The sequence below is a fragment of the Arachis ipaensis genome, chromosome B9 (assembly GCF_059453495.1).
Source record: "Arachis ipaensis isolate K30076 ecotype BB chromosome B9, ASM5945349v1, whole genome shotgun sequence".
NCBI lineage: Eukaryota > Viridiplantae > Streptophyta > Magnoliopsida > Fabales > Fabaceae > Arachis > Arachis ipaensis.
In genome coordinates this window covers 25,986,395-26,000,194 of record NC_142444.1, presented here as the reverse complement: position 1 = coordinate 26,000,194, position 13,800 = coordinate 25,986,395, and the positions used below count along the sequence as shown (strand labels likewise).

Genomic DNA, 13,800 nt, shown 5'->3' with positions numbered 1-13,800 from the left:
AAACGAGATAGCTTATCAATGGCAGGGAGAGTGGTTCTAGCTCAATCAGCCATCACACCTATAGCCTTTTTTTCGATGCAACATAGCAAGATCCCAAAGTCGATCTGCAATCAGGTGGAGAAAGAACAACGACGCTTTATCTGGGGTGACGACCAAAATAAGAGAAAGGCACACCTCATAAATTGGAATACTTTGTGTTTTTCCAAGGAGGCTGGTGGGTTAGGCTTGAGGAAATTAGATGTTATGAATATGGCTTTCCTAGCAAAGTTGTGCTGGGGAATGATAACAGAGTCGTCTTCATTGTGGACCAAAGTGTTATGGTATAAATACAATTCAGGAGATCAAACGTTCAATCCTTATGCCAAAGCAAATTGTTCGAGACTATGGAAAGCTCTCCAACAGATTTGGCCCTTTATAGCCGAAAGTACTGTTCACAGAGTTGGAGATGGCAAACACACCAGATTTTGGAAGGAGGACTGGCTTAACATGAATGGATGCCTAATTGAGCATGCAAATACAAATGGCCCCAATTTTGATGAAGAGGCATGGGTAGCAGATTTAGTTACTCAGGATGGCAAATGGAATATGGAGGAGCTCAGAAAGTACTTGCTCAAAGAATTCATCCTTCGAATCAATGCAATCCCTGCCCCAAAGGAAACTGACCCTCATGACAATATAGCATGGAGACATTCGGAGGATGGCAAATTTTCGGTCAAGTCGGCTTATAAAGCTTTGGCTAATCTACCAACTTGTTAGAACAGTATGTGGAATCAGATTTGGCATTGGAAAGGACCTCAGAGGATAAAAAATTTTTATGTGGTTAGCTGCTCATGGGAAACTGCCAACAAACTCAAGGAGGCAAAAGTGGCATGGAAATTCCCTCAATTGCCATAATTGCAACAATCAGATCGAAGATACAATTCATGTTCTCAGAGACTTCATTGAAGCCAAGAAGGTGTGCAAGAGGTTGGTCAAACCAGATGCCCTGCCTTTATTCTTCAACGTCCAGGGGAAGGAATGGATTCAGCGGAGTTTAAACTTCGATTGAGGTAACTCGGTTCAAGTGGAGTGGGTTAACACTTTCATGGTGGCTTGTTTCAAACTCTGGAGTTGGAGGAACATGAAAATCTTCCAATATCTTTATAGAAGACCTCCAATGACACACTTGATTATTCAAGAAGATGCTTTGAAAATTTAGGAAATTTTTAGGCAAAATGGACCTAACTTTAAGCAATATACTCTCATAAATATTAAGTGGGATAGATCCTCAGATGGTTGGGTAAAATTGAATACAGATGGAGCGGCAAAAAACAACCCAGGTAAGGCAGGATGTGGTGGAGTGATTAGAAATAGTGACGGCCAGTGGATAATAGGTTTTTCTAAAAATATTGGTTTCTGCACAGCCTTCATAGCTGAGCTCTGGGGAGTGCGTATTGGTTTAGAGATGGCAAAAACGTTGGGTTTTTCAAAAGTGTGGGTGAAATGTGATTCAAAAGCGGTGGTGGAGAGCATTTTAAGTCACTAGGAGAAGACGAGTTCGGGTTCAGCACTATATCATAGAATAAGAACCCTTATCGATGGAGACTGGAAAATTAGATTCACACATATCTATCGAGAAGCGAACAGATGTGCGGATTGGCTTGCTACCCATAGCCTCGAACAGAACCTGGAGATTAGATATTGGAACTCACCTCCACCCTTACTTAGTTCCATAGTTGTTAATGATGCTTTTGGGGCTCCTATGCCTCGTAATGTAACCTTTTAGTTTTTCTTTGTCAAAAGCCCCTCAATCTACCCAAAAAAAAAGTTTAGAGAGATTGCAAACGACGATATATTTTTAGTTTGATGTAACCTCTTTGTCTACGTCCAGTCCTCCCCACCAAGGTGTCAAAGATTTCTATTATATCACCAAACTTCTAGGGTGTTCGACAAACCGCTATAACAATGAGCACATAATGTACACTTCACGATTATGACCACCACTCGTACATTAAGCCACTCCACTTTGAGATACCTTCTCTAAGAATTCTCCACCTCTTTAGTATCCTCACTGAATATAGTGTATAAACATGCCTCACAACTTTAGAGAATCTCATTGTAAATAACCCAACAAGAAGAGTTACAAAAATCTCTTTTCATAACTTAAGAAAACAGAAATTGAATACTCTTAAAAAGAGTGAATGAATACAAATCAAGCTCTAATGAACACAAATTTATATATCTCTCAAATTCTATATAAATAACTTTGAAATTGTATAAAAAAAATTTGATATATGAACTCAAGAAAGCTTAAAGGAAGTGTTGTGTATCAAATGATACCTCAACATACCTATTTATAGCATTTTCAAAGTATTGGAATGTTGCAAGTCAGATGGAATGGAACCATTTTATTAAAATTAGCTGTTACAAGTTTTTGTCAGTAAATGAATCGATTCTTTTATAAGGAGAAATGATTCTATGTGCTAGAGAATCGATTCTTTAGGACACAAAATCGATTTCAGGACTTTACCGAATCAAACTTCAATTTTGTAATGCTGGAGAATCAGCTTTTTGCTGAAGAGAATCAATTCTTTGCTTAGGAGAATCAATTTTTTTCTAAGAATTTTTTAAATTAATAAAATAGTCAAAGAATCGATTCTAGAATTTGCAGAATTAATTCTATCCCTTGTATCCAACATAAACCATGTTTTTAAAATGTTTTAGACTAGTGTTTAACAAAACTTTTTTATCTTAATCAATTTCTATTATAGTTTTCATAAAAGTGAACATTTGAAATCATTTTCAAGTGTTATGTATATGTGAGAAAAAGAGATACGAGATTGGTTCTTACATAAAGAAACTACACCTAAAATTATTTTTTTCTTTTGATATTGATTTTTATGTTTCTTCACTTGCTTTTTTTTGTTTGCATACATTTTCAAAAATTATCTTTTTCGAAGTTTGTCATTTATCAAAATTACATTGGTTAACATGCATATAGTTATATTTTTTTCAAAAAAAAAAACATGTAATAACGACAAATATATAAATTGATTAAATAAATACATTTTAAAAATTAATTTCAATTGGAATATGCCTTAGCAATATTCTATTAAGTAAAATATTTTAAAAATAATAAGATCGTGATTGAAAATATAAAATTAGTGTAGAGATTTAATTAAAAATTTTATTATAAATTTAAAAAAATTATATAGACTATCAAAATAATTTAACCTAAATAAAATGAATGGTGAATCAACCTCATTTTTGTGAATCTAGTTAAACATTGGCTGGATTTGTCTAGTTTACACTCTTTTTAAAATTTTCATGGTTTAAGTAGTCTTTTATTGTTTGAATAAGTATTATTTTAATTGTTATATATGTTTTAGGGTGAAAATCAAAATCTTCTATAATGTATTTTTTTTGTTTAAAATTATTTTTAACGTTATTTTTTTTAAATTATCCTTTTAGACCAATTACCCTTAATGAAAATAAAATTAAAAAAAAAATTTTTATCACCTACTAACATCTCAACCACTCCCAAATCTCATCCCACTTCAAAGTATATGCTGATTACCGGAAAATTAAAAAAAAAAGTTGATAAACTAAATTCATAGAGATCTCTTTAAGTTGGAAGCACGAACACTGGCAGAGAACAAGAAAAGGGAAATAAAATGCCCTAAGCCAACAACAATGGTGTTTTTTATCCCATAAAAAAAGATGAAGATTGTTGAGAGTCACCACTGGAAGACCGTCTTGGAGCTACTCGTGACTCTAAAGAAAATTAAATGGTTAGGGAGTTTCAAGTTTGCAGGCTTGGATAGGGGTTAGCGAAGTTTGTAGGCAGCAATACTCGTGGAAGAAGAAATGTTGCTGCAGCATCTTGGAAGTTAGAGCGGGAATGACACAAATAACACTAGATGTGGCAAGTGCTGGCGGCCATGGATCTCAAGTAGAGAGGCACTAATGCTTTAGCGGAAAGAGGCAGCACCGGCGACTCCTTTTCTTTCGTCATCCTCCTCCTCCTCCTCCTCCTTCTATTTTCTCTCGTTTTCATTTTTTTTCCTCCAAAAAAAATATGAATGCTTTGTTTTTATTGTTAGATACAAAAAATTAGGTTATAATAGCGATAAACTATTAAAGCATAGAAAATGATTGGTATGTGGTGGAAATAAAGGTGATAAATAGTGAAAATTGGAGTCAAAGAACACTAAATAACATTATCATTAGAAGTAATTTTGTTCAGATGATTTTAAAAATAATTTTATATTAAGAATAATTAAAAAAAGTGTTAAAAGTTATTTTAATTTTTAGCCCAAACCATAGAAAACAACATAGTCCCCTTTGCAATTTTATTAGGGAATATAAAAAAAAAAAAGAGAAAATCTATAGGATCAACTACATGTGCAGGTCTGAGCTTTGTGTTGATCTCCAACAAATCATCCGCTCGGATATAGGATAGTATTTGTTTTATTTCTTTTCATATTTAGACAAAAAAAAACCTACATGTGCAGCCAACTTGAATAATTTTTTAAAAAATTTTCAAAAAATCTAATTTTAAAAGTCCTAATAAAAATTAAATAAACACCTAAAGAGCCGATCTAATTTCATGCACACACACGTTCGTAGTACATTGTGAAAAAAAAATCGCACAAACCCTTATCTCTTTCTCTAGCTACATCCAAGGTCCATCTAGCGCCGTCGACCACCGCCACACGCAGCGCCATCTATTCCTGAAACTAGTGCTGCCGACCACCGCCGTGTTCACGCAGCGCCATCCCTTTGTGAACGCAGCGCTGTCGACCACCTCGGAGCACAGCCGCAGGCTCCTCTTGCGTTGCAGTCGCGTTCACGTCGCACCCTTCCTTTGCAGCCGCGGCAGGAACGCAACCCCTAGTCGCGATTGCAGCGCCGTAGACCACCGCCATCCTCTCCCTTCCGTGAGCACCGACGACCGCACGCAGCGGCCTCCCTCTGGGGCCACAGACCTTCTGTTTGTGAAAATAACACTGCCGACTACTGTCGTGCCCTTTCCTTGCGAACGCATCACATCACGCCACTGAGGAGACCACCACATGTTTGTTGTTGCTGGCTTGTAGAGAATCACGACGGAACGACCAACGAGGAAGAAGGAAGTCGCATTGATTAATTTTTTTATTAGTTTTGGATATTTTTCTGCTAAATTTTCAGATTTTTGTCTTATGTTTTAGATGTTTCTTCTTTTTTTCTTTGGATGATTTTTTAAATAGTTTTAGATGTTTTGTACTTAGTTTTTAGATGTTCTTTTTTCAATTTTTTAATGTTTCGTTTTGCTAGATTTTAGAATTTTTAAAAGGATTTTGATTATCTCATTTTTGTTAGCTTTTGGATGTTTTTATTTATTACGTTTCAGATTTTTTTTTATTAGAAATTTTTAAAATAATTTTGGATGTTTGTTATTTTTTTTAGATTTTGAATGTGTTTTTTTATTAGTTTTTAGATATTTTTTATAATAATTTGAATTGACATTTTCTCTAAAAAAATTTAAAAAATTTTGGATATTTTGTTTTTTTCTAGGTTTTGGATGTTTATTTTATTACATTTCGTAGGTTTCTTTTTATTAAAATTTTTTAAAATGATTTTTGGAGTTTCAAAATAATTTTAGAAAATTTAAAATGAATTTTAAAAATAATTTTACAAAAAATTTGGATGTTTGTTATTATTTGGTTTTAGATTTTTTTTTTTTAGATTTTATATTTTTTTCATTAGAATTTGAATATTTTTTGTGATAATTTGAATTGATGTTCCTGTAAAAAAAATAAAAAAGTGCTAATTGGATACGTCCTTTATATTGATTACCTAGTGGAATTAGAAAAAAAGAGAATAAAGTGACAATTAAATCTTAAAAAATTTCAACTTAGAATTAATTATCCTTCGGAAAAAAAAATCAATTAAGTCTTTTATGATAACAAATGATGAATATGTATGTTCTTGAGTCCTTCATTAATAGATAGTACAAAATAAAATAGAATTGTTCATGTATTTCGTTATCTACACGTGTCTTGTTATTACTTATTACCGGATGAATATGAAAACGATATAATTTTAGACAATAAAATATTTATTATCTTTTGAGTTTTCATATAATTTTTACCTAATACTTTTTATTTATCATAAATGTTATCAAAGTAAATAAATTTTCACTCTAAAAATTGTTATCTAAATAACAACAATCTTTCCTGAATGAATACATCACAATAATTACAGTTTGCAAATGGGAGTTTGTATAAAATTGATTTTGATGATAAGTAAGTTTGGGTTAACGTGATTTATGTTTGGCAATCTTTATATCAAAATTGATTATAGTAAAATAAATGTTGTTTGGATTATACTACTTAAAATCACTTTTAGATGAAAAATTACTAAAAGAGACATCAATTTAAATAAATTTTTTTATATACCTGCAAAATCAAAACACTATAAAAAATAATATAAAAAATATTTATCATATAAATAAAATAAATACAATAAAAAATAAAAATATAAAAGAGAGTACTATAAATTTTATAATGTCAAACAAAAAAAATATTCTATAATTTTTTTAGTACCATCAGTACTCTTTAATTTAGTATTATTTTAGACTATAAATTTTCATTATTTATGACTTTATTGTTATTTATAATTAATTTTTTATTCATTTTGTCCTTTTTTTTATAGGATCATAATTTATATTATACAAAATTTTGATAATAAATGTAGTATATAATAATTACAATTACAAATTTTACAAAGTCAGAATAAAAAATAAAAAAAATAAATACAAAACAAAAATAGAGTACATCAAAGAATAAGAAAAAAATTATACAAATAAGAAATAATAAAAATTTCATAAAATCAACAACATATATCATATAAACAAAAAAATACCATAAAAAGTAAATAAAATTCATACGAATAAAATCAAATAAAAAAATAAAAAAATTTTATACACAACATAAATACAATGCAGTAAAGGATAAAAAAAAAGAATTCATATGAAAAAAATAATAAAATATCATAAAAATTAATAAAATACTTAAAAAATTAGAACACCATAAAAAATAAAAAAATCAACAACATTTATCATATAAATCAAAGAAATACAATAAAATAAATAAAAAATCATATAAACAAAGTCAACTAAAAATAAAAAAAAATCATAAAAAATATACCTATATAAAATAATATATTAAATAATAAAAAAACTCATATAAAAATATAACAGAAATCAGAACACTACATAAATAATATAAAAATATTTATCATATAAATAAAAAATACAATAAAAAAACATAAAAATTAAAATATGAAAATAAGTGCTAAAAATAATTAAAAAATTAAAATATTCAATTTGTTAGTGATCGAAACAAATTTGAATGATTTTGATGAAAAAAATTGGAACTAAAAAACTATGAAGAAGTAGGAATTAGGAAGAACTACAAAGAACATGTAATAGTTATTGTATCATTCTTATAGAAAAAAAAAATGAAGGGTAGGACTAGTAAAAAAAATTTGTACCCAATTTTCTAATAGCAATCAGCAACCATGAACGTGAAACGCAGAAGGTACAAATTTTAGCTTTTACTGGACGTACGTTCAGAGGCAGAATCAATTTTGCATTTAGAAAAATAAAAATTGCCAAACATCAAAATAAAACTTTCAAAAAGCTCAAACGAACTTCTCTCTTCCCCAACGTGTTTGCCAGACACACCCTTAATTATCAGTTTATCACTCTACTCAAACAAAAAAAAAGTTTTCGGGGGTAGTGAACAGTGAATGGTAGAAGTCTTAGCTACTTAGCGTGCAATCAAACACTGGCATGGTATTGGTCTATTGGACACACTATCGGCTTTACTGATGAGCTGAGATTTCACCAAGATAACGAACTGCCCCCTTCCCATTCACAACATTTCTTCCTTTCCATTCCATTCCATGCCATGTCCGCCATGTTGACACTCCCAAACGACACCGTTTTCCTCCAAAACACAATGCACTCTCCTACCTCCTCCTTCTCTCCCCACTCCCCACTCATCATCCCATTCCCGTCTCCATGTCGTCATCCCTCCACCACCAAATTCCCTCTCATCCGCTGCTCCCTCGCCGGCGAATCTTCCACCGCCTCCCTCCCCCGCTCCGCTGTCGGTGCCTCTGTGGACTGTGTTGTGGTCGGCGGCGGTATCAGCGGCCTCTGCATCGCGCAGGCGCTCTCCACCAAGCACGCCAAGGCCGCCGCGAACGTCGTCGTTACCGAGGCCCGAGACCGAGTTGGAGGCAACATCACCACCGTCGAGAGGGACGGTTATCTGTGGGAGGAAGGTCCCAACAGTTTCCAGCCCTCTGATCCCATGCTTACCATGGTGGTAAGAATTACGTTCCCTTTCTCACTTAGTTCTGTTACTGTTTCCTTTTTCATCGTCTTTTAGGTTTCGTTATTCGGAATGGAATGGGCGAAATGGTTTTTCTCTCTAACTTTTTTTATCCTAAGCATTTTCTTGAAGGAAGAATTTATTGCTTTCTAAAGATTCCAAACCATTTATGGTATTTACTTTTTACTTCATTTTAGTATTTAGGAAGTTTTTTAGGATGTTCTATCATCATTTTTGGGGAATTTATTAACATTAAGGTCTGTAATTTGAATTTTGAGGTGAACTTTGGAACCAGTTTGTTGTGGTATGATGAATTTTGAGTAGAACCTCAATTGATTTTAATTTTACACTAGTCAAATTATTATCCTTCACAAAGAAACCAGTAGTTTCATTTGATATATCATGTTATATAATGACATTACATTTTCTGAATGCCATGACTTGATATTGTAAATTTGTAACATGTTGGCTAATGTCTACTGAAATGGACCCAAATTGGCCTTCGAAAGAGTTAGGCTACAAATTTGGTTCTTCAAAGAAATGAAACATAATATTTCAAGGATGGATGACAATTAGATATCATTTGATGTTTTCTTGATGACAGCTAACATTTGGAATAAAGTGAAATCAAAATTATTCTTTTGAAGTCCAAATTCATGCGACAACTATTTTGAGGACCAATTTGATGTCCACATTTCTTTCTAGGTCTAATTTGATGTTTTACACTTGTATTGTGAATTGTATTTGTGGACTGTTATGCATATTGCAGTTATTAGTTGTCTAGTTCTGTGTCCATGGTTGAATTATTAGTTTTTGGCAGGTGGATAGTGGTCTGAAGGATGAACTTGTTCTTGGTGATCCTAATGCGCCACGATTTGTGTTGTGGAATGGGAGATTGAGGCCAGTGCCTGGGAAGCCAACTGATTTACCTTTCTTTGATTTGATGAGCTTTGGTGGCAAGCTAAGAGCTGGCTTTGGTGCACTTGGAATTCGACCTCCTCCTCCAGTGTGTCTTCCTGATCCCTTTCTTTGATTTGATATTGTTGTCTCAATGCATTTCCCATAAGGGTAAATGGCAAGGATAATATGATTTTTCTCATATGATGTAATATTGACGAAGGTGACAGGGTCACGAGGAATCAGTTGAAGAGTTTGTGCGCCGTAACCTTGGAGATGAAGTTTTTGAACGCCTAATAGAACCTTTTTGTTCTGGTGAGAGCCAGAATATTTATTATTGACTTGTTTTCACTCTTTTTTTCGTTATCCTTGCCAACTACTTAGTATTTTGTGCTGACAGAGATTTCTATATTCTTTTAGATCTAATCATGTCAAGTTTTTTATTGGTGAAATATAATCAATTCGTAGTGATAACTGATTTTTAGCCTTATCGAATTCAAAGTTTCAGAGACTCCCATAGAACATAAATCCGTCTTATCACTGTTCTTCTTTAAAGTTGGAGATACAAACTTGTGTAGTTGAGAACTTCATTGTTGTAAAAGCTTCGTGAATTTCTACCACATTGCTGTGTTCATTTAAACTATTCGTGAATATTATGTTGGATCCTTTAAACAGGCTACCTCATAAAACTGAATTTTATTACTTTCCTGTTTGAGGTTGTTGGAGTTGGGCAATACATTTGCCAGTCCAAAGAAGCAAGTCCAATCTAATTTGATTGTCCATAATTATTCATAGATTCTGTTTATTGCATATACTAGAAATCATAAACTTGGTCTATAACCTTGACACACAATGAATTGTTTCCTCTCTTTTCTTTTCCTGCTTATAATCGTGACTGAAGTGTATGAAAAAAACCAAATAATTGTAAAAGCACATGCTCGATAGATTATACAAGTCAGCTAAAATTTCTCATAACTGATAAAAGACTGAAATTCATCTTGTATTTCATTTTGTAATTAATTTGTGGTGAGGTCACATCGTCTAGCTTCTCTTTAATTGTGATTCTTTTGTTCAAGTAAACCATTATTTTTTGTTGGAAATGCTATTGCTCAGCCGAATTTGTTCCATAAACAGGTGTCTATGCGGGTGACCCTTCAAAATTAAGTATGAAAGCGGCATTTGGAAAAGTTTGGAGGCTTGAACAAAATGGCGGAAGCATTATTGGTGGCACTTTCAAAGCAATACAAGAGAGAAAGAGTACTTCAAAACCTCCTCGAGATCCGTAATATTATATTTGCTCTGGAGCTTTTGGATTCATGCTGCAATTTATTGGTTGTTTCACTAATTCAAGTCATTGTGTAGGCGCCTGCCAACACCAAAGGGCCAAACCGTTGGATCTTTCCGGAAGGGACTTATCATGTTGCCAGAGGCAATTTCTGCAAAGTACTCTTATGTGTCCCTTTACCTAATATTCCAGTAGATGTAAAACTGTTTTCTGAACTAGTCATCCTATTAAAATTCTGCCCTTTTGACAGGTTAGGCAACAAAGTGAAGTTATCCTGGAAGCTTTTGGGTATTAGTAAACTGGATAGTGGAGAGTACAGTTTGACATATGATACGCCAGAGGGAGTAGTCTCTTTGCAGACAAAAAGTGTTGTCATGACCATTCCTTCGCATGTTGCCAGTACATTGTTGCGTTCCATCTCTGTAAGTTTCTTTTCTGAAGGGGATTATATCAATTAATTATGAAATGAGTATTTGTCAGTAGAATGCCGGAACTTAACCATATAAGATATTGAAACTCTCTTTACATTTGAATATGTAAAAGTTTGCATATTTTCTATCAATTGCTACCTGATGGCAGGGCTTTGGTTTTCTCTGCTTGCATGATTTTTTGTGTGTGCGTGTGTGTGTGTGATTATTTGTTCACATGCATGTGTATGTGCTTCTGGTTGCATATGTCTTTATTGATCCTCTTAATTTGATAGGAACATAATAATAGATTTCCTAAACTGTGCAATAATTATAGCAGAAGAGTTACCAATATAGCTAAAAACCTTAATATTGCTCGTTCTGTGACTTTTCCCTGACTAGTAAATCATCATCAGACGAAAGCTATTTGTTTATGTTTGTCTGGATATGAAATTAGTAATAATGGAGAACAATATATTAGAAATGTTTTCAGGCATAGTACACACTCACAAGCATGCTCTAGAAGTTAGTAAACAAAGTTTTCGGGACTTCACATCCTTTGATACAAGCTTTTCTGCTTGAGTCTAAGCTTCTCAACCAATGATTTATCTGGTGAATGAACAGTTTGTGGAATGATAGTCTCTATAGTCTATTTTATATATTAAGATCAGTCTTAATCTCTCTTCCAGGAGACTGCTGCAGACGCACTTTCAAAGTTTTATTACCCTCCAGTTGCTGCGGTTTCTGTTTCCTATCCAAAGGAAGCTATTCGATCAGAATGCTTGATAGATGGTGAATTGAAAGGGTTTGGTCAATTGCACCCACGCACCCAAGGGGTGGAAACATTAGGTAAATATTTTATTGCATACAGCAAAAAGCAGAGGCTTAGAACACTTTAAGTTGCCGTATGTTTTTTTTTAATTATTACCTTCTACTTTGAATTTGGGATTGGAGAATGCAATGTTGTGTTGCATCAGGTTTTGTAATAAGGAAAATACATCTACGTGGTTTTGACAGGAACTATATACAGCTCATCACTGTTCCCTAACCGAGCACCAGATGGAAGGGTTCTACTCTTGAACTACATCGGAGGCGCTACTAATCCTGGAATTTTATCAAAGGTTTAACATTTTTATAAAACATGAACATTTAATATAAATGATGTTTATTAGTCGGTATCAAATTGGGTTTATAGAACTAGCCTTCCTTCTAGCATAAACCCTTCATGGATGGTATAAACTACGAAGAACCATTCATCAATAACTTGTGTACTGCTTGTCTAGTTGAAGCAATTATGGTCCCACATACTTGTTTTAAATGTTTCTGCTTGATTATTGGTGGTGCTAGCTTTTAAGCATCATGTTCATGGCTTTTTGCTGATTAAATATGCTTGAAATCGTTGCTATTATGATATTACACATCAGTATAAACTACTGTGTTATATATAATCAAGTTTATTTCTTGATCTGCATTTCTCCCACATTTTGTTTCTTCTAAATTCTTGTCTTGTTAAACTTTAATGGCAGACGGATAGTGAACTTGTTGAAGCAGTAGATCGAGATTTGAGAAAAATGCTCATAAACCCAAATGCCGGGGATCCATTCGCGTTGGGGGTGAGAGTTTGGCCTCAAGCTATTCCACAGTTCTTAGTTGGCCATCTTGATCTGCTAGATATTGCTAAATCTTCTCTCAAAAATACTGGGTTTGAGGGGCTGTTCCTTGGGGGCAACTATGTCTCGGGCGTTGCATTGGGTCGATGTGTTGAGGGAGCCTATGAGATAGCTGCCGAAGTAGATGATTTTCTTGCACAGAAGGTTTACAAATAGTGGTAATATTTGTTTCCCGTTGAATTGTAATAGCAACTTTGCTCAAATCAGGCACTTCAGGTCCTTGGCAGATTCAGTTGCATATAGATGCGGATTTCAGATGTATTTAGCAAAGTAGTTCTCACAGTTACTCCACCCTTCCCCTCTGATCTGATAGGCTTAGTAGATTTTGACCTGTTATGACAATCCAGGCAATATTCTGAAACAATTGGACGAGTGTCATGATTGTAGGTCTTGTTTCTGAAATTTTTACATTTTGATTTTATTTTATAGTTTTCTTGTGTGGTTCTAATCCTCAAATGCTTCTGCGCTATCCCAATAAGGGATGCTGAGACTTATTCTTATGTTACGCCAAAATAGGCCCTATCTATGTTTTTCAAGGAACAAAGTCCTTATTTAAAACTTGTTTCAAGTTTCTTAAGGTTTACTAACCAAAAGATTAACGTGTTCGGTAATTTTGGGGTTAGGGACATGAGCTTCAAGGGATTTATTTTGTTAACAGTACATGGCCTTGATTTTGATACAAATACAAATAGATGGGAATGAAAAGATCATAGGATACATTTTGGCTTTGGACTGAAAGTGGGTTTGACTCCTACCTTGTTATGAGAAGGTGAAGATACTTATCTAGCTCTTGTTTCAAAACTCTTTTCTAATGACTTTATTTCTGGCTAATTATGGTCTAATAGACTCCTTTTTGTGCTAACGATGTGGCGAGGTGGGAATTACCCTATTGGCGTGTCGTCAGTGATGAATAATGGGATTTTTCTTATGTAAGGTAGATGATTCTCCAATCTTGTAATTTTGCTTTTCTATAGGAAGACTATCTATTTTGTACAGGAAGGTGATGAACATACGCTGATAATGAACTAATGAAGAATAGATGCTAATGGTATGATATAAACAAGGGTAAAATTGATAAAAAAATTAACTGTAAAAAAGTATCTCTAAGGGTAAAATTGAAATTTAATTAAAATGCTAAAGATAAAATTGAAACGAAATAATGTTACAAATATCTTTAA

General features: G+C 33.3%; 1 protein-coding gene across 1 annotated transcript; it reads left to right on the top strand.

The window, feature by feature from the left end:
- Positions 1-7,736: 7,736 nt before the first annotated feature.
- LOC107618408 (protoporphyrinogen oxidase 1, chloroplastic) lies at positions 7,737-13,078 on the top strand. The gene is made up of 9 exons (XM_016320464.3): positions 7,737-8,357; positions 9,184-9,369; positions 9,491-9,575; positions 10,395-10,542; positions 10,623-10,703; positions 10,796-10,967; positions 11,642-11,801; positions 11,970-12,073; positions 12,479-13,078. Exons 1-9 carry the CDS (start codon positions 7,935-7,937, stop codon positions 12,776-12,778), a joined length of 1,659 nt encoding a protein of 552 aa, XP_016175950.2. The 5' UTR covers positions 7,737-7,934; the 3' UTR covers positions 12,779-13,078.
- The last annotated feature ends 722 nt before the right edge of the window (positions 13,079-13,800 follow it).